Source organism: Macrotis lagotis, chromosome 6 (genome assembly GCF_037893015.1).
Source record: "Macrotis lagotis isolate mMagLag1 chromosome 6, bilby.v1.9.chrom.fasta, whole genome shotgun sequence".
Classification (NCBI taxonomy): Eukaryota; Metazoa; Chordata; class Mammalia; order Peramelemorphia; family Peramelidae; genus Macrotis; species Macrotis lagotis.
The window spans coordinates 185,831,782-185,858,221 of NC_133663.1; the positions used below are offsets into that span (position 1 = coordinate 185,831,782).

Below are 26,440 nucleotides of genomic sequence, written 5' to 3' on the forward strand. Positions count from 1 at the left end.
TAAACATTTTTTTTAATTTTAGAAAGGTTTTGAGTTTTACAGTTTTTCCCCCAATCTTGCTTCCCTCCCTCCACCCCCCACAGAAGGCAGTTTGCTAGCCTTTTTTTATTTTTGCAAGGCAAATGGAGTTAAGTGGCTTGCCCAAGGTCACACAGCTAGGTAATTATTAAGTGTCTGAGGTGGCATTTGAACTCAGGTACTCCTGATTCCACAGCCAGTGCTCTATCCAGTGCTCTATCCACTACACAACCTAGCTGTCCCAGTTTGCTAGTCTTTACATCATTCCCATAATATGCATTGATCTAAGCTGAATGTGATGACAGAGAAATCATATCCTTAAAGAAGAAACATATAATATGAGATATAGCAGAATTGCATAATAAGACTTTTTTTTAAAATTAAAGGTTAATAGTCTTTGGTCTTTGTTCAAACTCCATAATTCTTTCTCAGGATACAGATGACATTCGCCATTGCAAATATCCCAAAATTGTACATGATTGTTGCCCTGTTGGTAAACCTTGAAATCAGCTGAGAAATGGATTTAAAGCAAGAGTGGTTTGTTGGTTGGCAGAAACAAACACGAAACAAAATCTTACAGCCAAATATTTTTATTACTAATTAAATGTTTTTTCTTTAAAAAATACATTTTACTGGTATCTTTTGTTTTTATATTGCCAACACTTTCCCATTGTCCCTTGTTATTCCTCCCTCTGAGAGTCATACCTTATTTAAAAAAAGTTTGGCAAAACCAACGTATCAAAAAGATGCTTTCCAAATAATTTTCCTGATATTTTAAAAATAGTTCACGTAGTAGGAAAAAAAATTGTGAAACAAATAATCCAGTGATAATGAAGACTTGTACCTGAAATTAATGATAATTTGGAATGCATTAAAATACTGAATGCATTTAAGGATGGCTATAAATCTCAAATATCAACAACTATTTTAATACAAATTATTTATATTTATACTGTATCTATGAATGTATTAATATTAAAAGCAAATCCTCAAAATGTATTTTACATGACTCATTAAGTTAGATACATTAAAATGTATAAGGAAATTTGTTGGTTCTTATAAATGTATTGTATTCTTAATGCCTCCTCACTCCTGTTATGACAGAGATACTGACATCTAGTGGTAAATAAGGAATTAATATATAAACACTAAACCAGGAGCAAAAAAAAATGCTAGAGCAGAAGATATCTGAGAGGTTATCTAGTCCATCCCACAAAAAAAGTATGAATCTTCTCTGCCTGATAGTTTGAAAACAAAACAACTTGCAAAAAACAAATACACACAATGATTTATTTAGATATTTCTTGAGGACTCAGAACAGGAAATCTGTTACAAATGAGACAAATAAATACAAGCTTTTCCCTCTTTCCCCTCCCCCAAGTCACCACTTTAACAGCATGCATGATTTAAACTCATACAGTGGAAGAGTGCAAATAAGGGGTATAATTCTTTCAACATTGTTCAATATCTTTGAAATTCTGATAGTTATTTTAGGCAAAAATGCTACAATTGAAGAGAATCTCTTAAGAGTGATTGTATCGGGGGTGGATAGGTGGCACACTGGATAAAGCACCAGCCATGAAGTCAGGAGTACCTGGGTTCAAATCTGGTCTCAGACACTTAATAATTACCTAGCTGTGTGGCCTTGGACAAGCCACTTAACCCCATTTGCCTTGCAAAAAAAAAAAATAATAAAAGGCAGCAATGTTTCAGGCCAAAAAGAGTGATTGTATCGAATTGCATGAACTGCAGAGCAGAACAAACCAAGAGACTAGAATGCCAGGGCTGAAAGTCAGATCACCTCCTCAGACCTCAGGCCTAAAGGTCAGAAAAGTAAAGTCATTTGCCAAGGGTTACCAAGTTTCCATCTAGGGTGTGGGAGTCCTGCTCAGTGTCCTTTCCCCATGGAAACAAACTGCCTTCCTTAGAAGAATCTAATCCAAAGCAGCTCCAGGTCACACTTTAGCAACAAGAAGCTGTACCTTGCTTTGTAATTCAGATTGATAAAGAGTTTTTCAGGAATGATCTAATTTTTATAAGTCAACCTGTGTTTTATATGTAGTAGAGGTGAGCCAACTAAAGGAAAACCATATTAAATGCTTTTAAAAAAGGACCATCTTTTAAAAAATTCAATCCCTAGCATCTATAACTAGAAAAGCAAGATGAGAACTGGGAAGCTCATGTATAAATGTGAATCCTCTTCTCAAAGTTGAGGTAGGACTGTCACACAGGATTCCACAAAATTACACACTGGCTCTTTATCAACAGGAGTCCAAGAGAAACTCTCAGGCATTATTTATGCTTTGGGGAAATACCCAATTCATCTTAGTACCACACTACAATGGTAGCTGAGACAAAGTGAAAGGATAACACAGTGCAAAAATAAATCTGTCCTCTCAAATCAGAGGGATCTCCCCCAGGCTATTTTTTCAGATGATTATTATAATATTTTAGTTTTCAAATATATACAATTTATAAAAATTACTGCAGTTGAAATACATCATACATATTATGGATGGTTGCAAGAAATCAGCTTACTTGATCTTGGAATTCAAAATTCACAACAAATAAAGAAGTATCTTTCAAATGGAAAAATACCATTTTAAATGTTCATATAAAGAAAATGTAAAGAACAAAACAGACTAAAAGTACTTTTTTTGGAAGTTCAAGAAATAAAAAATACTTTTCAAAAAATAAAGGATGCCTGCTGATTTGTAAGCCATCTACAAGACAATTTTCCTTAACTTACTATGCAAATTGAATTGGGGGTATTAAAACCATTAAATTATTTTTCAGGTGAACATTAAAAAAAATTAAAACAAAAAATAGATCTGGCAAATTGATATAAAAAATATTATCTACTGTACTGGCACCAAGCATAAAAGTGTCAGTAAGAGTTCATTACAAGATCATGATCATTAGGGTAAATACTTTTAACAATGTTGACTTGTACAAAAATATAACCTACTACTTAAATTTTATATAGGGACTTAATTCATACCACAAATACTGCTTTTAAATATATTAAGTACTCTATAATCTGTAATTATGGAAGTAACTGCTGGTGTTTGTTTACCTTAGATCTTGAGCTGAATGACATGCTGTGCAGTTTTAATTAAAATGGGCTCTAGTTAAATTCTCCTAAGTGTAAATCATGCAATTATCTCTCACCAAATGACAGAACCAATACAATACTCAATCCCCAATATATCCCAAAGCGTCCTGGGCTATCTTCTGAGAAACTTCTTACAGCATCCATGAATCAGCATCATTTTCTTGAAGAGTAGAAGGGATGATTGATGTTGGGTCAGTGGCATACCATAATTACTGAAATCAGGAACCATGGACAGTGATTGGCCAAAATGTCTGCGTTACCTGATGTCATTCAAACTGTACTTTCAGTCCAGTTTTATACTTAAGGTTAAAAGGTACTGCGCTTTCCTTTGGTGACAACTGGTCGTGCATATTCTACAAAATCATCTATAAGAACAGGCCATGCTCCTAAAAAAAAAAAACAAACCCAGAGTTGAGAAGTTTTACAATCCTACTGTTCAAATGTCAAGAATCTAAGAGCTCATGCATTAATGAATTTTATGATTCACACAATCAAATAACTAAGAGAAGCAGTGTAGTGAGCATAGAAAGGTGATCTTGAAGGGAGCAAGACCGGGTTCAAGTCCTGCCTCTGACACATACTGAACTTAATGACTTTGAAGAAATCATTTAGCCTTAAAACTAAACTGCAGAGATGGTGGCTTGGTAGTTCCATGTATATATAAAAATCACACTACCAAACCCCTGTCCCTTATATTTTTCTGAAAGACCCTGGGCACAGAGAGAGGTACAAATGAAAATGAAAATAATTTAGTATCACATAATATAAAATGGAATATTGTAGAATAAATCGATGTTAAAAAAAAAGATTTGTCCTCACTGTTACCTACAAGTTAAATCTAAATTCTTAGTTTGGCATTCAAGACCTATACCAGCTCTCTAACCTACTTTCCCAACTTCCTCTTCCATTACACTGCAGACTCCAAACTATATCTGGGTTGGAGATCTGCCACAAGACCCTGAGCTCATTCTGCCTCCACACACACACATGTACATTTATGGTGGGAATACTTTCCTCACTCCCCCTACACCAAGCAAGGTCCAGTATCTCTATGGAGCCTTTCCAGAACACTAACCCCTCTGGCACTGCTAAAGCACTTTCTATCTTTTAACTAATTTCATGTGCTTCAAACATGCTGGCTGACAGCTCTTCGGAACATCTTTAATTCTTCAGAAGACCGCAAACTCTGAGAGATCCTAGAGATACTTTTATGTATTTTTCTATAGTGCCTAGTTCACTGTAAGGCATTCAAATTTTGTTTCATTTACAATTCTATTTATTAGGTGAATCAGAAAACAACATGTTAAATGGAGTACAAGAAAAATCTTAAAGAATAAACCATTCCAAGGATGAACAATTATGTTAAAATATTTTTGTTGCTATTTCAGAGATTAAATCTAGACATATTTAAGGATGGGAGTGAGGGTGGTAACAAATCTACATCTGAAGAAAAAAATTGATTTTATAATGACATCTCAATTGCCTTACCTTCTTCATCATAGTTAGACATATCATCTGCAATCATGTTCCCAAAATCTAATAGGAGGTTCCAAGTATCCTTTGGGATTGATCTTTTGTGATGTTCCTAATTTATAAAAACAAATGTTTATATTTAAAATGAATTACATTGTTATCCATATAAAGACAGTATGATAGGTTGTGTCATAACCACTTTCCCACAGAAAAAGTTTTAATATAACTTTTACAACTTGATAGAACATATTTGTTAAAAAAATTTAATTAAAAAGGAAAAATTTGCAGGGATTGAATCTATTGTTCAAGTATGGATACTACTAACAACCTGCCAAATCAGAAGGGGATGATTTTTTTACTTCATCCTCTAAAGGTTTACGTCCAAACCTATTCTAAGCCCTGAAAAAAAAGGATGGCTGATTTAGGTTTGCCATTTTATATAGTATTCTCAAGGGTTTTTACATAACAATAATAGCAGATTTTATTTTCTGAAAGGCAGTGAGGTAAAATGATTCATACAGATGCTTTAGTTTTTAAAGTAAACCAAGAGGAAGAAGTTTACAATCATTTTTCTAGGTTTTTTAAAAAAGATTAACCCTCTAGGGACCTGTTATTTCTACTCTGGGAACTATGCTTGTAAATTTAGGTTGCTTCTTTGGGGTGAACAAATATCTTGTTTGTTGATATATGGCTGGCTTGGGTTTTCTAGGGGGTAAAATAAAGAACAGATTATTGCATGATTCAGATAACACATTATGCTTACTCTTACATAAGAAATTAAAAGGATTTCAATAGCTTAAGTTACAAATGAATCTCCAATTACTAATCTTTACATTTATTTTGTAAGGACAGATTTTTAAAAAAGAGATCAAGAAACAAAAATTCCATGGGCAAATTATAACTGCTACCTAAGTTTCAACTGTTAACTATAATGGCTAAAAATAACTCTGGCTTTTCTTTTTCTATATTAAGACAGCAAATCAATTTTATTATTTATCTTTTTTAAAAAAATAAAATTTGTGTCAGAAGTCAGTGGTAAAATTGTTATGTGTTTTATTTCAATTAAGGATTTATTAAACACTGTCAATATACAGGCATGTTTCTTGTACAATCCTTCCTTCTAATTCACTCTCAAGTCTCTTCTTTTTGTTTTACTTTAACAGGAGCTTTCTTGCTTGGGGGGGGGGGTTGGAGGGGGAAGGATGGAGAGGAGGGGGGGAAAGAAAAAGAAAAAGAGAGAGAGAGAGAGAGAGAGAGAGAATAATTTCAAGATCAAGATCCATGAATCTGTACCATGTCTTCCTTCTTTTATAAACAGTTCAAGCTCAGGTATGCCCCATATCTGGTTAAGGTATATATTTATTTCCCTAGACAATGTATTCTCCGATGCAGAATGGAATATTCCAGTGTTCCCAATGACCTTATTTGCAACTTCCAAAAAGGTTAGACAATTTTTTTTTTAGAGGAAAGAACCATCCTTATGATCTAGAGATTGAACTTTGGTATTAGCTATTGTGGTGATGAATGGAGTGGAGGGCATACTTACCAATAAAAACTTATTCCAAAGATCTAAGAATTTAAACCTTCCAGATAAGACTAAATTCCAGTAAGCAACAGCCATTTCTAAATCTGCAAAAGTCAAAAAATATCAGTCAATACAAACTTCTGAATTCAAAATTCGTTGTATAGTACTAAATTACCTTGCAAATATAATAATTTTAATGAACATTCATATTCATTTATCTGGTCTAGAAATATATGAACCTTGCTTGTGACTAAAAATTGGTCATAATTAATTTCTATAAAATGAATACTTTCATGTCAAGAAATTTTTGAAAGGATATGAATTTTTTTTTTTTACAAAATGTATACAATCACACAAAATGTTTGTAGGTTTCATTTTCATATAGCAAAGTTTTCTCTGTGCTGGGCAGATTTACATCGACATTTGATAACATTTGTATGTACATAATTTCTAAGTCAGTTTTCTCTAAAGTAAATATAATTTCAGTAAAAAAATTTACATGCTATTTTCTAGATAAACCAACTATGATATACTAGAATTCCTGTTCAATACAGAGTAACAAACATTGTCATAATAAATAATACAATGTAGAAAGAAGTTTCAATTTCACATCAGAAAGGGAAAGAATAAGAGCTAGGATGTGAAATAGTCCTCGCTATTAAAAGAAAAAAAAAACCCAAAATTGAAATATTCAAGACAGTCCCTAAATTTTCCCCCTAGATAGAAATACATAATTACTACATAATTTATAAATTTTAAGATTGAATTTTTTTTTTTTCCATTTGAGACTAGGTTTTCCTATTTCACTCAAGACTAGAAGGGCAACAGTGACTCAAGAGGCCTGATCCTATTGTAGATTAAGATAGAAGCTTTGACCTGTTCCACTTCTGGTTTGCACCTTATTAGGCAGCCTGATGGCCCCCCCCCCCCCCATTCCCAAGGGCTCACTACACAGGTGTCAGACTTCGAGCAGACTCTTCATTAATAGAGTTCTGAACTCCTGGATACTCTCCAGTAAGCAAAAATTATAAGCTGTCCTACTACATTGCCTATTGGACCAAGATCTTAGAAAAAAATGTATCTTTACATGGGAGATTAGATTATTCCCAAATGATGAGATTCAGAAATGATTTACCTCACTGAAGAATATTTGATATTCAACTAGCTAATCTCTTTTTCTCATAGTGGAACTGAAAAAGTAGAAAAGGATTATAGGAAACTTTTTATTTTTGTCAAGCTGGAAATCCTAAATCAGTTGACCACAAGAAATGAAAATTTTATTAAAGAGCATTTTCCTAGTCATAGATCTATAAATGTATATAAGTTAAACAATAATCCAAAATACAGACCAAAGACAGACTTAAATAGCATAGAATATCTCACTAATAGGCAACAACCTGCATTAATTTTCAAAGGATTCTCATCTTGGTTTTTAGTCTTAGTATGAAGCTTAATTAATATTAATGAATAAGTTTGAAGTTTAATTAACATTATTGAAGACTTCCAGGGTCAGTCCTTATAATGAGCTGTGAACTAAAAAACTTATAATTTGCTACAACCTTGAAATTCTGATTATCTCAACTGTCTAATCACTAAAAGGAAGAAGGGTCCATTATATTATCCCTTGATCTTACATTCCCAGGCCTTGGAGTTTCCATCTGGAAGAAATAATTAAAATCAAAGTTATAACCAACTGAGAAGGATAGAACTGCTCTCTCAACCTTACCTATAGGACCCGTAGTACAATGCTAAGTAGATGCTTAGTCTTGTCCTGCTCCTAAGTCTACATTGCTTATCACTTGGGAAGAGCATTAATTGAAATCTACATTCAACTCTTCCAGCTGGAATGATCATAATGATATAAAGCACACATAGAGAGAAATGGAGGTTTACCTGGGGGGGAAAAAGAAAAAATAAAGTTTCATGAAAAAATGATGCTTAATTTGGATAATTTCTGGTCATTTTTAACCCTTGACTGGTATAAAAACCCTTAGAAGGAACTTGGCTTCCAATGTCTATATTACCAGAGGTTTGTAAATAGCAAATTTATCTTCAGTATTAATTTATATAACAGTCAAGAATATATAAAAGTAGATTTATGTAAAATCCATTATTATATTTGTAGGCTAGGCAGCTTGCATGGGGCAATAAATAAGTTAAAGTTGTCTTAAAGCAAAATGAAGGAGCAATAAATCATATTATTCAGTAAACCATGAGATTCATAGGATAAAATGGAAATTTGGAGCAGTTCAATCAAAATTTTACAGAGAGCCTTAAACCAATATGAGATAGGAAAAGTCCCTTTAAAAATACTCTGCTTGTTTATTAGCTTTGTTAGCAATGTTATATTTCAGGCAAAGAGAAGATAAGTACCCATCTTTGAAATATTATCTTAGCACAGCAAAAAATAGCAGTTGTATGATCAACATTCCAATGTCCCTCCCCCCCACCAGTTTTCTCAAAATATATTGATTTCACATTAAAGTTCTTAAAAAATTAAACAGGTAAACTTGTTTAAATCATTTTATTCAGTTCATATACAATCATGTACAGACAAAAGAATATAAAATATTGAACCAAAGGTAAACTTAAGAAAATAAAGAAGGTGATAAAAGTACAACATTTTTTTCCCTAGGGTTGTACACACTTTGCTCACATTTTGAGAAAGTGATATTAAGTCTTTTTTAATATCAGTAATGATAGTAAAGATTCTTTTTTCATGAATGTCATGGGCTCTTTGGCAGTCTGGTGAAATCCAGAGATTTCTTTCTTAAAAGTAAAATTTTTAAATGTATAAAACAAAATAAATAGAATTACATTGGAAAACAATAATATCAAAATATAGTTACCCAAAAACTATAAAACAAGTTCAGACTCAAAGTTAAGAACTTTTCCATTATAATATTCTTACATTCATGATAGTAATCCTCTACTTAATTTTTGAAAAGACAGTATTCTAAATAATATTTCTGGGCACTACAGTAATAATCATTCTTCTAATATTTTAAGGAAAAAACATTCTATATGGACAAACTAGAGAATGGAGAATTCAGGAAAAAAAGAAACTAGATTCAAATTTGATGAGATAGGTGTGACTGCAGGCAATTCAGGTCACTTCCGAGAATCTCAATTTCCTCATTTATAATATAAGAAAGCTGGACTCTGATCTCTAAATTATGTTCAGTTCTGCCTATGACCCTAGATATTTAAAAAAAAACTTCAAAAATACCAAAGAACAATTATTTTAAAAGAATATTGGATTTTATTAGTTTTTTATTTTCCTTTTCACTCTTATTTCAAAGGACAAAATTCATAAAGATTTTTTTAATATCATCAATTACTTAAGTGCCAGGCATACAGTAATTAATAAATATTTGCTGAATTAAACGAAATTCTTTTTAGCAATTAGTTCACATCTAGACGTTCAAGGTTTTTCTTTAATGAAGAAAGTATCTTAGGCATACTAATAGCTTTTTTTTATTAAATCAAACATATTTGAGGATGTATTTGAACAAATATACCTCAAATATATTTGAGGTTATCTAATTCTTTTATTAACTGCCAGAGAATGTCAATTCTTTTTCTGAACAATGCCTTCAAAGCTTAAGTAGACCTTAAAATTTCCTTCTCCTTTCCACATAAATCATGACTTTTAAGTTGGTTGTATAAAATCTACATATGATAAATGTGAAGACAAACTGATTGGATATGATCTAATTAGTAGTCATAAATACTTTCTAATAAGACAGAATGAATTCAAGTCTTGCAGTAAGCTATAAATAGGATTTTGAATGTTAGAAAGTAGTAATATAAAGAAAGATTCATAACAATCAAATGATAGCTTAAATATAGGATAAAAAAGAATTTCAAGGTCATTCATAGTCTAAACTATGTTCTTACCTAGAACAAAAGTTTAACTGGCAGATGTTTTATCAATAATAAATTGATTTCAATGGTAGGCTAATCTCAGTAGAGCTCATTTCATTTCCTGATTTTTGTTTGACTTTCATCAGATTGGAATAAAATAATTTTTGGGGAAAAAAAAAGAAGAAAAGGTAGAGGATCTATATACCCATTTGAAGAGTTTCAATAGAATTCTAGGTTTTGTACTCATTTATCAGTTCATTGTATAATTTAATAATAACATTTAATATTAAGGCTCCAAATGACTTTTCCATTTGACGACTCTCACAGGACAGAATAGAATGTTCAGGACTTTGCAAATATTTGAGATTGTCAAGAAATAAAATAGAAAATACAAACCAAATTTGTTGAACTCTTCTATTTCAAATAAAGTTAGGCACTAAATCAATGAAAGATGACTGACAGAAATTACTTAAAAGACAGGAAACATTTATGTTAGAATTCTAAGGTGCATAAATGAGCTTTTTCATAAAGAAAGCTATTTCAAAATCAAACTTTACTTTGTGATCATTTTGCAATTAAATGGTGTTTTGCATGAATTTACATTAAACTAATGATTTTTAAAAATCATTTTATTATATTTTAAATGAAATCTTTGATACTAAATACACTAGTTTTTTCATTGAATTTATGTAATTTTGTGTATACTAGCTCTATAAAATGTTTTAAAAGGCACTTGTAAAATGAAGACTTAACACAATATCCTTTAATTAAAAAATAACCCAATTTCACTTAATTATCAACAGACTTCAACTTACAAATCATTTTTAAAACAGAAATTTCTTTTTTATTTTTTAAGGTTTTTGCAAGGCAAATGGGGTTAAAGTGGCTTGCCCAAGGCCACACAGCTAGGTAATTATTAAGTGTCTGAGGCCGAATTTGAACTCAGGTACTCCTGACTCCAGGGCCGGTGCTCTATCCACTGTACTACCTAGCTGCCCCTAAGACAGAAATTTCTTAAGAATGTTCATGAAGAATGTAAAATTTTGTAATCTAAAATAAGGTACACTATTAATATCACAACATCCTAGGCATCAAATGCTAAAAAATTATCTTTAAATAAAATTCAGAAATTTGCTAAATAAGGAACACATAAAATCAAACTAGCAAAACCATAGTGAACTGTTGCTAAAAGTCTGACAAAACAACAAGAATAATTAAGTTCAAGGGTAAAATATAGCCTTTTAATTCACATAATTCTGAATCTTGGTGCTGTTATTATTGATCACATCTGCATAAAAAGGTTCCCAACCTCCCTTACCTCCTCCCCAATACCACTGCCCTTCTCTCCACCTAGTTCAAGTACAAATGTCAACCAACTTTCCACTATATGCAGTTTTAATTTTGCCTTCTTCATTCTCTTCCATTTTCCTACTCCCATTCTTCCTTCCTTTAAAACTTAGGCTTCCTAAGGACATTCAAAGGTTTGAGTTTAAGTTGCAGACTTAGTGATCTTGTATTTTCTTTTTTCCAAAAGCACGTCAAAACCAAAACAGACAAAAAATTTATATCACAATCCAAATCTGATTCATTTATGTAATCAGTAAATTCTAAGCTTTAAAGTAGAGTCTATCTTTGGGATAAGATTTTATATTATGATGAGAACAGTGCTTTGTATACACAATAAGATTACTGACAATACCAGAATCATAAAATAATAACTTAATATTTTCAGGTACTCATCAAGATTGCATTGCCTAGAATATCATTGTTCTATAAGAAAGGATGAGCAGACAGATTTCAGAAAAACCTGGAAAGATTTACATGAATTGATGCTTGACTGAAGTGAGAACCAGAAGTACATCATACACTTTAATAGCAACATTGTGAGATGATCAACAATGATAGACTTAGCTCTTCTCAGTGATCAAAGAGATTCTAAAACCCCATACAATAGAAAATGCCACATCCAGAAAAAGAGCTATGGAATCTGAATGTAGATCAAAGCATTCTCCTTACACTTTTTAATATTTTTTTTGTTTTATCCTTTATGTGATTTTTCCCCCTTTTGTTCTGATTCCTCTTTTATATTATGATTAACATGAAAATCTGTGCAACATGATTATACATGTATAACCTATATCAGATCACTTGCTATCCTAGGGTGAGGGAGGGAAGGGTGTGAGGGAGAAACCTTTACAAAAATGAACTGGCAAAATAAATTTATTTATTTGTTTATTTATTTATTAGGTTTTTGCAAGGCAATGGGGTTAAGTGGCTTGTCCAAGGCCACACAGCTAGGTAATTATTAAGTGTCTGAGACAGGATTTGAACCCAGGCACTCCTGACTCCAGGGCCAGTGCTTTATCTACTGCACCACCTAGCCGCCCCAAAATAACTTTATTTTTTAAAAAGATTGCATTGACTATTTTTTCCCACTCCTTTCCTAAGCACAGTGTTTTGCATATACTTACACTTAACATAATGTAAAATTAAACACTGAATTAATATTTCACATTAATCTTAAATTTCTAAAAGTTTACAAGACCACGAAATTGATAGTTTTACTAGAGCTTTTCAGTTATATGCATGCAAATTATGGCCTTAGAGAGGCTCTGATAAAATATATTATGGCAATTCTCCTACAGATATAAATTTTGAACTCAATGATATGCAATTCTGTTTATGATACTAAAAGTCCTTTCCAGCTCTAAACCTATGCTTCCTACTATTGATAAGAGGAGCCCAACTGGATGAAGGAATTTAAGAATTTAGGTCCCATAATTGATGGTTGCAGCTCCCTTAGCTAAACTTTCTGAGAGCAGCTTCTTAGCAGGTAGGAAGCAAGGCTGAAACCTAAACCTCCATCAAAGGCATATTTTTGGAATATGGCTGATCAAAATGTGTTAAAATTCTACCCAAGAAAGGTCAAGTTAGATCTCATAACAAACTATGCATTTGTCATCAACAACCTAGCTAAAATCTGAGAGATTCCTCACCAAAAGGTTGACCACCAGATGAAGATCTTTACCCCATATATAAAAGCAAAGGATCATGGATTTAGGTCTTGAAAGACCTTCAGAAGTCAGAGAAGGAAATAGACAATATTCTAAGAAGTCATAAAGTTGTGATATATACTGGCTGAGGAAGTACCCTCAATGAAATAAATTATCTTTGTAGGGCTGGAGTACAACTAGTGAGAGACAGTGGGGCAGTGTAAGGGACAATGGTGTAGGACTTTGAGAATCAGAGTTCTAATGTCCAATTTAATGCACATGTTATATTGTCAATTTATAACCTTTCTGAGGCTGTTCTCTCAGCTATATAAATGAGGGCTTATCCTGTTAAACTTTTTCCCAATTCTGTTGCTATTGTATTATTTTAGTTTTTAAATTATTTTATCATAATTCTGAACTCAACTATTGTCTTACAGGAAGAAGTGAGGGAAGGCTATGACACATGAGCAGTAACTTAAGATAGGATAGGGATCACAGCCAGTAACTGAAAGCTGGATTGCAGTAGAGTATATATTGACCCAAAGGAGACTGTCCTTTCAGTTCAGTCAATAAGAATTGGAAAAGTCATCCAGTAGTAAAGTAAGAATCAAGACTTTGTACTGAGGAGGAATTTGGAAGAAATTAGGCTCAGGTAAAGAGTGACAGGAGTCAATCCTTATAGTCACAGGGTTCAATATAAGTCAAAATCATGAAATAGAAGAGTTTAATTTCACAGAGACTCCACTCTTCTCTCCTGAGGACAGTCATCTGCTACAATCCTGATAGGTTAGAAAGGATAAATATAAGATGAGAAGGACAAATGGAAAGGATAGAGGGAAAGGAGAACCAGAGTTTTCAAGCTAGAGCATAAAAATCTACAGAGAAGGATGTGGGAGATAAAAGGTTTGATTGAGGCCAGAAGTAGTTAACTTTGAGGGCCACATTGGAGAAAAATCTCTCTTATTTAAGGAAGTCAAAGGACAGGAACATTGATTCCCCAAGGCCATGGCCAGAAAATCTTGGTAAGATTTTTGTCTAGTGAGGTAGAGTAATCCAGGAAGGTCATAACATGTGGAAAGATGAGTGGAAGAAGAGGCAATAGAGAAACAATAATAGAACAGAAATAAAATATAGGATATTTAAAAAACATAATAGAATGATTAAAAAATAGAATAGAAATAAAAAGAATAATAGAAAAGAATGACAGGAACACTTATTCCCTAAGACCTAAAAATAAAGCTTTAGAAAGCAGACTTCAACAGACTAAGTTCCCAAAACAGCCTTGCCAAGCAAATCTACTATCCAGAAACTTAAAAATATGATTTTTTGGCAGAAAAGGGTCATCAGGAAGAAAAGGGAGCAATGAATATTACAAGTCTAAAAAAAGACTAAAGTCTAGAATTCTCTCTTCATGGTATGAAGGACCAAGATTAACTCTTAAGACCACCATACACTTCTAAATTTAACCTCTATTTTCAACTTCCCTCCCAACGTGGGTTCTTTTTAGACTGAACAGGGAAGAAAGTAAAAGTTAAAAAAAATAAAAAAAAAAGCAAAGCTCAAGGTGAGCAACAAGAGAACCAGCGTGAAAACGAGTGATGGCAGTAGCAATAATAAGTTATAAATTGGTAAGGGGGAAAAGAGTAAGTGATAGCAAAACAGCTATCTCCAGATACTTGTCCGTGCTAGTTGTCCCATCCTTTCTCTACCCATGTTAAAATTTTCAATAGCTGGTATCAACAATCCAAGTACGGTTTTTTAAATGAGTTAGTTTAAAAGAAGTCCTGCTTATTCCATCACATGATATCCTCTTTCATTTCTTACCCAGCTTAATTCATGCCTATCCCCTGAAGTCTAAACTCAAATGCTACATTCTTCATGAAGCTTTCCTTGCTTTCCTCCAGATAATTACCTTTCTAGACTTTTGCCCAACATTCCAATTTCTAACAATTCAACATATTAGATGTGTTATTCAATGTTTCGAAATGTCTCCACAGGAGTGAAAAATTGTTTTAAGTCAAATTATTCCTCATGCATGGACATTACAAAAACCCATTTCAACAAGGGTCTAGTTATCAGTTTTTGCAGCTTTCTTCTTTACAGCCACTTTTATTGTTTCCTCTAACCATTTTCCAAAATATGCACTTACTGAAATCTTTTTATTCCTCTTTGGGTGAAATGCTGACATTCCTTATGTACATAAATATATATGTGTGTATATATATAAAATCTAGTTAGTAAGCTACGGAGACACCTATAGATATATCCATGGTCAGAAAGACTAGCATTCAAGTACTTTCTTCATTTAAGTTATGATTTAGCTGAGGTAGACACAAAAGAAGAGAGGGGGAATGAAGTTTGACTCCAGTTTTTGCTTCTTATTTCCAAAGAACAGCAGTCTTTCCAGTACTGATTGATCATGAGCTGTTCTTTGTTTCTGTAGTTTCTTGTTAAAATATCAGGTCATCCTTGAAGTCAAGTGAAATAGTAATAATTTTCTTCTTAAAGAAAATGTCACAATCATCTTCCCTTATAAGTTCCATGAATTTGTTTAGGTGACCTCAGGTGCCTTTCAAGAATTCTAATGAAGAAGAATACTATGCTGTTAAAATTTTAATAAATATGAAATCTGCAAGACCCCTTGCTTTTAGAAGTAGCTGCTGTACTTTAACATAATTCACATGACTCTCAGCTTTGCTCACCCGCTTTCCCTGGTTAGGGAAAAAGATATCCATACTTTCCCAATTGTTCTCCCACAGGAGTCAACGATACTTCCAGTTTTTCATGTTTTAAGTGGATCGACTCAAGTGGTTTCCTTTAAAGGACCCTCTTGCTGAGGCCTGGCTGTGCTCCTGAGGTTGTCAGGCACGAAATCTGCAAGGCAGTGGCATGCAGGGTAAAAAAAGCTCTTTGGGATGTGGCAGAGCAGCCTAAAGGAAACGGGAACGCCGACAACAGACTCACTGCAGTTCAAGAACACGAACAATTAAAAACCAAAAGAGCAATTCCAAAATATATGAGTGAGAAACAAGAGGGGGGAAAAAAGAAAAAAAAACTGAAAATCATCTTTGAGGTAGTAATTAGGCAACAGGCACACTTCTTTACCCTTACTTATTTATAGTTTCACATGACTCCAATGCAAAAGTGGAACATACATAGTATTTATGTGAAAGCTGTAGGAAAGAGAGATGGAGTCTAGGACTGTCTGCATGGTAATCTATATATATTATTTCCTCAAGTTTTATCAGCATCTTATAAGTTTAGATATATTTATGAATTCAAAACACTTTTCTAGCAAAGCATAAAATGCTTTAAAGTTTGTAGGTAAGGCAAAGTCACTGCAATTTTGGCTTAGATTGTGTATCAATGGGGAGTTCTACTTAGAAAAGAAGTAAAATCTTAAAAATGTCAATTCTTCAATAAATAATACTATTTATATCATTAAAACTATCTAGATTACTAAGGCAATTTCATAATAACACGCAAGTAATCAAATGTAGTCAGATTTAGATTTAGGTTGATACATTGCATTCACAATGGACAAAATTTTAATATATTGCTGCTATTTTCAATATTAAAGTTATAAAGGTGAGCTAATCTTAATACCAGTCAAAAGTATTGGTTATATAATTAACACTATAAAAGAGGAATATCATTTTTTATCACTAGATAGATGTTAAACATTACCAGCTGACCTCCCTAATACATTGGATATAGTTAATATCAACATAAGACTAATAAATATTAATATACTATGGTACTGCCATGCAAGGATTTTGAAATGTCTTAAGTTTATGTATATCACAATAAAATTTGTTTAAAGTTCTCCAAAAACTCTCAGAAAACATGAAAAGTCAAAAGATATCATCGATACACTGGTGAAAGTTCATACTATCCCAGCCTAGTCTATCAATTAGAAATTTTAGAAAAAAATAAAAACTCAGTGAAGTTTTAGCATTACCATCATCAGTGCTGAAGATACATTGATCAAGTCCACTATAGTACCACTGGAACTCTGACATAGCATTATATACTTGGCATATATTATACTCACCTAAACCTTTTTGTCCAGGATTCTTAGCAAAGTTAAAGGTAAACTGATAAAAATCTTTGAATTTTATTGCATCCTTTAGCTCTTGTTCTATTCTTGGTAAAAGAGCTTTTAACTTTTCTGTAGTATCACACCTATTGTAAAAAAGTCAATAGAAGTTTTATAAAACATATTTATTAATAGCATTGTAGTATTAGTACTCAGTTTGGCTCCAAAAGTTAAAATCAATGACATTACTAATACAATGTAATTTATCTTCTCCATAAGATATTTAAGACCTTTAAGCATAAATCATAGTGAAATACAATGTAATTTGAGTTTTGTAAGTGTATAAGTTTTATAAGTGTAAGTATCACATCTCACTTTTTTTAATCAGCAACCTCAACTACTTGGAAAAGTTTTAAAATGAGAAAGAGCTTTTATTTAATAAGTTTTTGAAAAATGGCACTGTTGTTACAAAATCCATAAATGAATGAAAAAGCACTTTCCATTAAACAACTCCTTAGTGACAAGCATGCACTCAAGTTTATTCAGAACCTTATGCTTTCCTTGAGTGCCTAATTCAATCAGGATTATAAACAATCCTAAAAACTTTCATCAGTTGTTTTGTTAGGCCATAAAAGAACAGAAACAGCATATAAGAAAGGAAACAAATAATACCTGCACAATTCATTAGGTACTCAAGGGCATCAATGCCAGATAGTACAGCATAATAATTGAAATTCTTAATGACTGAACTAAACTATCAAGAAGAGGTTCCCAAAGGATTTGTCAGACAATTTAGTAATATTTCCAACCAAAAAGTATGGATGCTTCAATGGTTAAAAGTCCATTATCTGAAAAATCATCTTAAATGAAACACTTCATTTCTGAAAAAGGTTCAGTAATTATTTTTCTAACAGTAGCCTCAGGGGGAGCTTTCCACAACAGCAAACTAAATTCTTTCCAAAAAGTATCATTATAATTATAAGCCAAATTATAAATGTATATATAAACCATATATATATATATATATATGTGTGTGTGTGTGTGTGTGTGTGTGTGTGTGTGTATAATTATAAACCAAAAAATGGACAGATCAGAAACTAATAATAGGATAGTTTTCTAATAGGTCTCTTTTGTTCTGTTTCTAGACATTCTTATTTTTCATTTGTATATTTTTGAGATTTAAAAACTTGAAAAAGTATGGTAAGTGTCCCAGTATAACAATATTTCTGAAGCATTCACCAGTCAGATTTCAAGAGGATTCTCTTATTTCAAAAGTTATTATAAAGCTTCCTAATTCAAAAATTTCAAAATGGTTTCCCCCAAAATAGTATTTTTCCTGTAAGAGGATTAAAACAGGTTAACATTTCCATTATTGAAATACAAGATAATTATATAATTTCATCAATTTTCATTAGTATATGCTTGACAACATAACAAAATCTTAAATTAAAAATTAAAGTTCCTACCTTTAAAATCTGAAGTATTAAGGGATTCTTAAAGGACTGTAATTCAATGGTGCAGTGTACCGTTTTAGTTAACAGATTAGCGAAATATTTTTTTTTGTAAATTTTATCTTAATGTAAAATAATGTAATTTTTAATAAAGTAAAATAATGGTGCATATCAGGGAAAATAAAATATTCTATAAGGATTCAAAGTTAGGAGAAAAAATATAGATGTGAATAAATGATTTTTAAGGAGAAAAGGGCTAATCTCTGAATAAAAAGCTGCATTAGTTTGGTAAAAAAAATTCAGGAGAGAACTAGATTTGAATCTCATTTTTAACACATAGGAAAACTCACTTCTCTAAATTTAGGTTTCCTTCATATATAAATGAAAATTGATAGGTATTTACAAATATCTAGCTGTTATAAATGAAATTCATTTGTCTTTCTTTCTCTCTTTCTTTTTTGGAAGCAACTGGGGTTAAGTGACAGTACTACTAAGTATCAGTATCTCAGACTGCATGTGAACTCATGTTCTCCTGACTCCAGAGTCAGTGCTCTATCCACTGTACCACCTAGTTGCCCCTCATTTGAATTTTATTCTGTTAAACATTAGAAATCAATACATAAATCTCAATGATTATTAATGAGAAGCAGCATAGCAGGTCAGTCTACAAGACTTAGTTTAGCATCAGTCTTGCCTCTGCCACTGTGCATTGGCTATGACCTTGAAAAATCACTTAACTTATCCCCAGGTTATTCTAAAACCATAAAAGTCCTGATGTATATTGGAAGAGGAAACTTCTCATTAGTAGGACTTCCCTATACCAATGAAGTTACATGTTCAGACAAAAAAAAATATTGACATGTACAGATCATTAAGGTGGAAATGAAAGGGAAACCAATTACATCACTTAAAAGAGATCAATATAGAAGACACAAAAGAGACCTACAGGAATGCTGTAAGAACTTGATGTCCATGGGATGGTTAAGAAAATGGTGAAGACATAAGTAAAAAAGACAGCAATTTTGCATTATAGAGGTCATCTATTTACTCACCCCAGCTCTGTCATGCCATCCATAAATTCCTTTTTACTGAATTCACATTGAGTAGCTGCCCTGAATTTCCATGCTATCACAAGAACACTGATATGGGCAGGATCTAGGCCTAAATCATCACAAAACTGCTGAATTCCATCAATGCCAATTTTATTCTCATCTTGTGGGTCTGTATTTAAAGTTACAAAAAAAGAAGAATTTTATCATCATAAACTGTTACCATAAAGGAAAAAACAGTTTGATGGTGCTATGAACCCCACAGCTATAGCCATGGTTTGTCATTTATAGGAAACAATGAACCTAAGATAAGTCAAAAACAACTTTTACCTAATAAAATAATATCTAAGATAAGGGGAATCTTTTTTTTTTTTAGGTTTTTGCAAGGCAATGGGGTTAAGTGTCTTGCCCAAGGCCACACGGCTAGGTAATTAAGTGTCTGAGACCTGATTTGAACCCAGGGACTCCTGACTCCAGGGCCGGTGCTTTATCCACTGCGCCACCTAGCTGCCCCCTCCGGGAATCTTTTTTTTAAGTATTACACTTCAGAGCAGCTAGGTGGCGCAGTGGATAAAGCACCGGCCCTGGAGTCAGGAGTCCCTGGGTTCAAATCCTATCTCAGACACTTAATATTACCTAAATGTATGGCCTTGGGCAAGCCACTTAACCCCGTTTGCCTTGCAAAAAAAAAACCTTACAAAAAACAGTATTACACTGGGGGGGGGGGGGGGGCGAAGGCTAGGTGGCGCAGTGGATAGAGCACCAGCCCTGGAGTCAGGAGTACCAGAGTACAAATCTGGCCTCAGACACTTAATGATTAACTAACTGTGTGGCCTTGGGCAAGCCACTTAACCCCATTGCCTTGCAAAAAACTAAAAAAAAACCAACAACAACAGTATTACATTTGCTCTGAAGAACAGAAGATGAAAATAAAACAAATTAACTTTTATAGAATAAACCAAAATTATTAAAGTGACAAAAAAGCTACCCTGTCAATAGAAATAACCACTACTAATGACAGAACATAATTAAAGTATATAATAACATTATTATATAATTTTGAAAAGAGTCCAAAATTTGTGTAACCTATTATCGAATTCCTAGTCTTTTCAATGGGGGGGAGGCAGGGGGAGGAGGTCAGGAGGGAGAAAGATAATTTGGAACTCAAAGTGTTAGAAATGAATATAAAAACTGTTTTTATTTGGAACAAGGAAAAAACAAAATACTAAATAAGACTAATATATGTTCTTTCACTTAACTATTTTTTTAACAAGTCAGAACATAACAGTTCAAATAATTTTTCTCTTTCCAATTTAGAAATAAAATTAAAGATTAGTTTACTCATTCAAAAATGAATTTCTTGGCTTTAGTTAGAAATAATTTTGTATAGTAATTGTGTAGTAACTATCAAACTATCAGTGAAAATAGCCTGGCATGAATAAATCAAGTGAAGTTTAATATGTTCATGAAATATATTATTTATAGCATAATCTGACAGAATAAAACAAGTTTACATTTCCACTAGAACCAGGAACTAAAACTGGAAGAAAAAAATGATAGAAATTCATTATCAATTGTTGTGGGTCAAGAAACAACCTGGGTCAGCAAACACAATGCATAAACTGTGTGTATGTGTGTAGAATAAAAATTCTTGGCAATATTTATATTAAAAATTATTTAATAATAATTTGGTAGTGGCTAAGAAAATAATTTTTCAAAATTTATTGTGTGTACATTTTTTGTGTTGTCAAAGGAGGTGGGGGTGCTTTTTTTAAAGGAAAAATTCTACTTTAGTCATTTAACTATATTTTGATTTATTACATCTGTGTTACTGCTGATAGTATAATTTAATTATTGTATTACAATTTCCTACAACCTCAATCTTCCATATGTAAAGACGAGTATCTAAAAACATATACAAAGTCACTATAAACTGATTTATGATGCTCTGATCTCACAAAATGCACATGACTTTGCCTATCTTCAGAATGATGGAAAAACTAGGTCAATATATTATCCAAGCAATGAAATAGTTTTAGAAAAATAGTGACCAACAATATTTGATAAAACTTTAAGGTGGCTTAATTGCAGGGGCATTTCTCCTTAATTGTGTTTTTGAATTTTTTTAGTATAAATTCCAATATTGGGGTGAGTTGGCAGAGATGAAATAGGGAAGATAGGATAGATGTGATTTAAGACATACATTTTTAGGTCTGAACATTGTGTTGACTTGTTTTGTACTTGACTATATTAATCTGTTAAAAGACAATGCCTCTATTGGGGGTGGGAAGATGTCTATGGACAGTGATGGAAACACAGACACAAAAGAAATGTACATAAAACTTGAAAAATATTTCTAAAACCAATAAAGTTCAAAATGGGACACAAATAGGACAATTTTAGTACTGTCATGTTTAAGACACACTTTAAAAACTATGTAACAGTTTACAATTTCGTATATAATAACTCTTTCATTCTTTGTATACTGAACTATTCATGTTGGCTGATTTTTATTTAGAATTTAAAAGATAATATTAAGAAAAAAAATCCCAATGAAATCTGTTCATTAAAAATAGGAATTTTACTCTTGGATGCCAACAATAAACCTTAGGATAGATATGGCAATTTATATGGATTTTGGAAATCATCAAGTTATTTTTATCAAAATATTTCAAACTATTGAAAGCTACCCTCCAAGAAGAGTCATGGATATTTATTGTTATATTCATCACCACATTTGGGTTGGGAAGGTTTTGTCTAAACATCAATTCATTTTTAAACTATAAAAAACCAAGAAAACAAAAAAAATTCAACCACAGATTGATTACAATATCAAATCATTTCTTTTCAAAGTAGCTTTGTCCAAAGATTCAACAATGGCTAGTATTAATATTGAATCCTCTTCTTTGAATTCCAAAACAAGTATCTTTAACAGGAACTGAAGAAAAAAAATCTTATGTAATGAAATTACACGATTAGAACAAAATTTATTTCACATTCCATTGTAATGGCAATTTCTTTCCAATTAAGTCAATAGATCAATTCAAAACATGAAGTATATGAAAAGATTCTTTACAAAATGCTCTAATTTATTTTTGTTGTTAATGATAAAGGTAATGATGACAATCTGTAGCCCTGATGAATTTGCTTGAGCATGAGAAGTAGGGAAAAACCCTATTTTGAATGAATTGTCTGATTAAATAAATTGGGTTTTGGGAATTGAATATTAGGAGATCATGAAAATGGCACCATAAAGAATTGTTTTACATATTGTCATGTTATATCCTAAAACATTTTATCCTAAAAATGATATCCTTTTAATAAGAGATCCTAAAACGTTAGCAATATTTATATAAATATTTTAAAATCCATACTTACCTTTATACCTGTTATACAATTGTTCTAACTTCTTTTTGTCTATTGAATTTTTCATGGATTCTTTGTAGTACAAGTCTGGGTTCTGGAAGTAGTTGTCAGTTGCCACTTCTAGTTTCCACTCATTCTGCATTAAACAGTATATAGCAGTCTTTTCACCAGCCTGGGTAAATGTCATAAACTGACGGATCTTGTCCTTCTGAGATGATTTAAACTTATGCTTTGGGATGCAAAAGAAGCAGGAAAGCCAATGAAGCTAATCCAGTAGTTTGTTTCAGCATTCTATTACTAATGCCTATATTTTAAGTGGATTTATTTTTCTTGTATGGTGACTCAACTTTCACTTCAGAATTACAGGAAGACAAAGCCTTGTTCTTCATCAGTTAAAAAGACTGCACATTCTTCTGAAAATTGAAATGACAGCATCTATATAGTAACAAATATGTAAAGTCTACCTCTTAAAATGACTTTTAGCAAGTATTTTATCAATAATCAATTTTCACATAATTTATCCTTTACACATTTCATTTTCAATTGTGTTACTTTAAAAAGTCTAAAATAGGCCCATTAGAAAACTGATATTCTTAAATTAGTGCAGGTATGCACAAAATTTTTCTGAAGAATAATATCAAGATTTCTAATTTAAGATTATAGAAATTTCTAAAATATTCTAAAATTTTAGAAATTATTGTAGCTATCATGAATATAGAAAATGAAAAATAAAAATTTAAATTTCAAAGATATCTTTCTAAACAGATTTTTAAAACACAAATGCCTACCGAAAGTAGGCATAGAATAAGCTTATACCACAGAGAGTGGAAAAAAATACTAATCAAGAACAATAGAGCCAAGATCAGGAATTTTAATACAAAGTAAACAAAAATGTGAAGTTTTTCAACTCCAAAGAATTACACAAAGAAAATAAAAGTTTTTCCTGGATTTTTAATATAGTGAAGTTTACAAGCACTGAAATTCATGCTGATACAGCACAATTAGGGATGGGGGGGTATAGCTCATTGACCCTTTAAGTTCATTTCAGGAATAGTTAGTTTGTTAAAAACCATGTAGTGTGATCAGTGAATCTGTTCACTGCACAAGTGAAATGAATAAGTATTAAGCTGCTTTCAGATATATTTAGAAATTTTTTTAAATTGTAGGCATCCCATTTCCCACAATATTTTGTCATTTTACTGAATTTTAGACTGAAAGGGCACTGTTTTTCCAATTACTGCCCAAGTTGTTGTTGCTGTATTTATTTGTCCTTCCTCCTCAAAGAAAACCATGACATGAGGAATGTGATGCCATGCATGACAAGCACATGAATTGGATTTGTGTAAGGAGGTGCTGTGCTAGATAAGGCACCAGTCTCACTTTCTCCTCCAGAGTCATCTGGGTCCTGTGGTCAGATATGAATCAGGGAGACTGGAGAAGGCCCTGGATTCGAGGCAATCAGAATTAAGTGACTTGTCCAAGGTTACAAAAGTTAGTAAGTGTCAAATGTCTGAGGCTGGATTTGAACTTAAGTCCTCCCAACTCCAGGGTTGGTACTCTATCCACTTCACCATCACCACCACCACCCATAGATTTTAATGAAGTCATTTCATTTCTAAGCCTCAATGCTTCTAATCTCTAAAATGAGGTAGTAGGAATAGATGACTGACCTTTAAGGTTTCCCTTTCATCTCTAAATCTGTGATCCTAAGATTGGAGACTCAGCACAGAATTCTTGAAATAGTCAAGACACTAGATCCTAAAAACATAATTATAAAACCTTGTCCAAGTCACTTAACTTCTCTGAATATCAAAAGTTTCCATGAAAAAAAATATGAGATTGCCTTTAGTATAAATACTCAAAATTGTCTAAGCCACTTAAATAGGACATCATTGAAAATTCTTTCATAGGCTTAATTACACAGTTGAGCAGATTAAACAACTAAAACCGATCAGCAACCAACTGCTGGATAATTTTCATTAAAGTAAGTATTCTTGTAGTCAAAAACATTGTCTCAAAAAATACAATATGTGACCTAAAAAGAATATGTCATCATTTGTTTCTTTAGATATTACAATTACTTCAAGCAATCCCAATTTAGAGCAAAGATAAATGGAAACGATTATGTGCTCTACAAAGCATTCACGAGATTTTTAAATATCGAACTTATGTTTTACAACGATTTAACTGAAAATGATCCACTTCACATACAACTTTTCATGTCATCTATTTGCATAAAACGAGGTACGACACTAAGAAAAATTCTACTGTGCAATCTTTGGAAACCAAAGATTTAATGCCATTTATATCACTTTACTTCCTCCCAGACACTTTATCTTGGCTTTTCAGCTTACGATAGAGTCCAGAAAATGGATCAAAACGACGCTCTATTCAAACAGCGGCTTCTTTTCTTTAGTCAAATAAGGGGGGAATTTTCCCAATCTCTCCAGAGCACAATTTAGCAAACGTAGGGCTTGGAGGCAAGGATTAGCCAAAGGATTTTTCCCTTTCTTTTTGGACAGCCTAGACCCAAAGCCCTTTATAAATTCTACAAAGTTCCGACCCGCGGGAAACACAAAGTATCTGGATAACCTAACAAGTCCAGTCCCCGCCCCGCCGCCCGCGCTCTCCCCGCGCTCTCCCGCTCCCTCGGCGCGCTCTCTCCACACACGGACACGCACACGCAAGCTCCCCGCGCTCACCTCCTCGCCAAGTACAGCCCACGGGCGCGGCGAATAGGAGTCGGAGCCAACGCCGCGGCCCCGGGCGCTTCCGACGGCTCCACCCTCGCCCCCGGCCCGGGAGGGGGCAGAGACCCCGGGAGGAGGGGCGGGGAGGCCGCCCCACCCGCCGGGGGGAACGCACAAGGCCAAAAAAGGCCAAGGCCGAGGCCGGCCGCCGCGCTCGCACCTCCCGCCCCGCCCCGGGCCCCGCCCCGGGCCCCGCCCCTCTCCAGCCCCCCGTGACCTTCCCCGCTCTCCTCCGCCCGCCGCCCCGCCCCGCCCCTCCCCAGGCCCCGCCCCTCTCCACCACCCCCGGCCGGGCCCCCCCCCGTGACCTTCCCCGCTCTCCTCAGCCCGCTGCCCCGCCCCAGGCCCCGCCCCTGCCCCCGCCCCTCCCCAGCCCCCCCCCCCGGGCCCCCCGTGACCTTCCCCGCTCTCCTCCGCCCGCCGCCCCGCCCCGCCCCAGGCCCCGCCCCTCCCCAGCCCCCCCCCCGGGCCGGGCCCCCCGTGACCTTCCCCGCTCTCCTCCGCCCCGCCGCCCCGCCCCGCCCCAGGCCCCGCCCCTGCCCCAGGCCCCGCCCCTCCCCAGGCCCCAGGCCCCGCCCCTCCCCCCCCCCCCCCGGGCCGGGCCCCCCGTGACCTTCCCCGCTCTCCTCCGCCCGCAGCCCGGCCGCACCCTCGCCGCACGCTCCCGCAGGCGGAGAAGCGCGGAGGGGAGGGAGCGGGCGGCAGCCGGCCGCGGGCGCCGGCGCGGGGCACCTACCATTTTAACATCAGCGCTCAAGCCCAACATCTCCGCCCAGAGTCGCCACTCGCGCCTC

The 26,440-nt window shown here is 34.1% G+C and overlaps 1 protein-coding gene across 9 annotated transcripts; it reads right to left on the minus strand.

The window, feature by feature from the left end:
• Positions 1-1,289: 1,289 nt before the first annotated feature.
• On the minus strand, positions 1,290-26,440 carry DCUN1D2 (defective in cullin neddylation 1 domain containing 2). Of its 9 annotated transcripts, none has more exons than XM_074192096.1 (7): positions 26,383-26,440; positions 22,909-23,125; positions 19,534-19,702; positions 17,046-17,176; positions 6,153-6,235; positions 4,622-4,718; positions 1,290-3,519 (listed from the first exon to the last, which is right to left on the minus strand). In XM_074192096.1, the coding sequence occupies exons 1-7, from the start codon at positions 26,410-26,412 to the stop codon at positions 3,440-3,442; spliced, it is 807 nt and encodes a 268-aa protein (XP_074048197.1). In that variant the 5' UTR covers positions 26,413-26,440; the 3' UTR covers positions 1,290-3,439. The 9 variants fall into 9 exon arrangements, 8 of the variants coding, with proteins under 8 accessions (XP_074048197.1, XP_074048201.1, XP_074048205.1 ...); XM_074192100.1 differs by having other exon boundaries at positions 22,909-23,309; positions 26,383-26,439; XM_074192104.1 differs by lacking the exon at positions 26,383-26,440 and adding an exon at positions 25,599-25,741.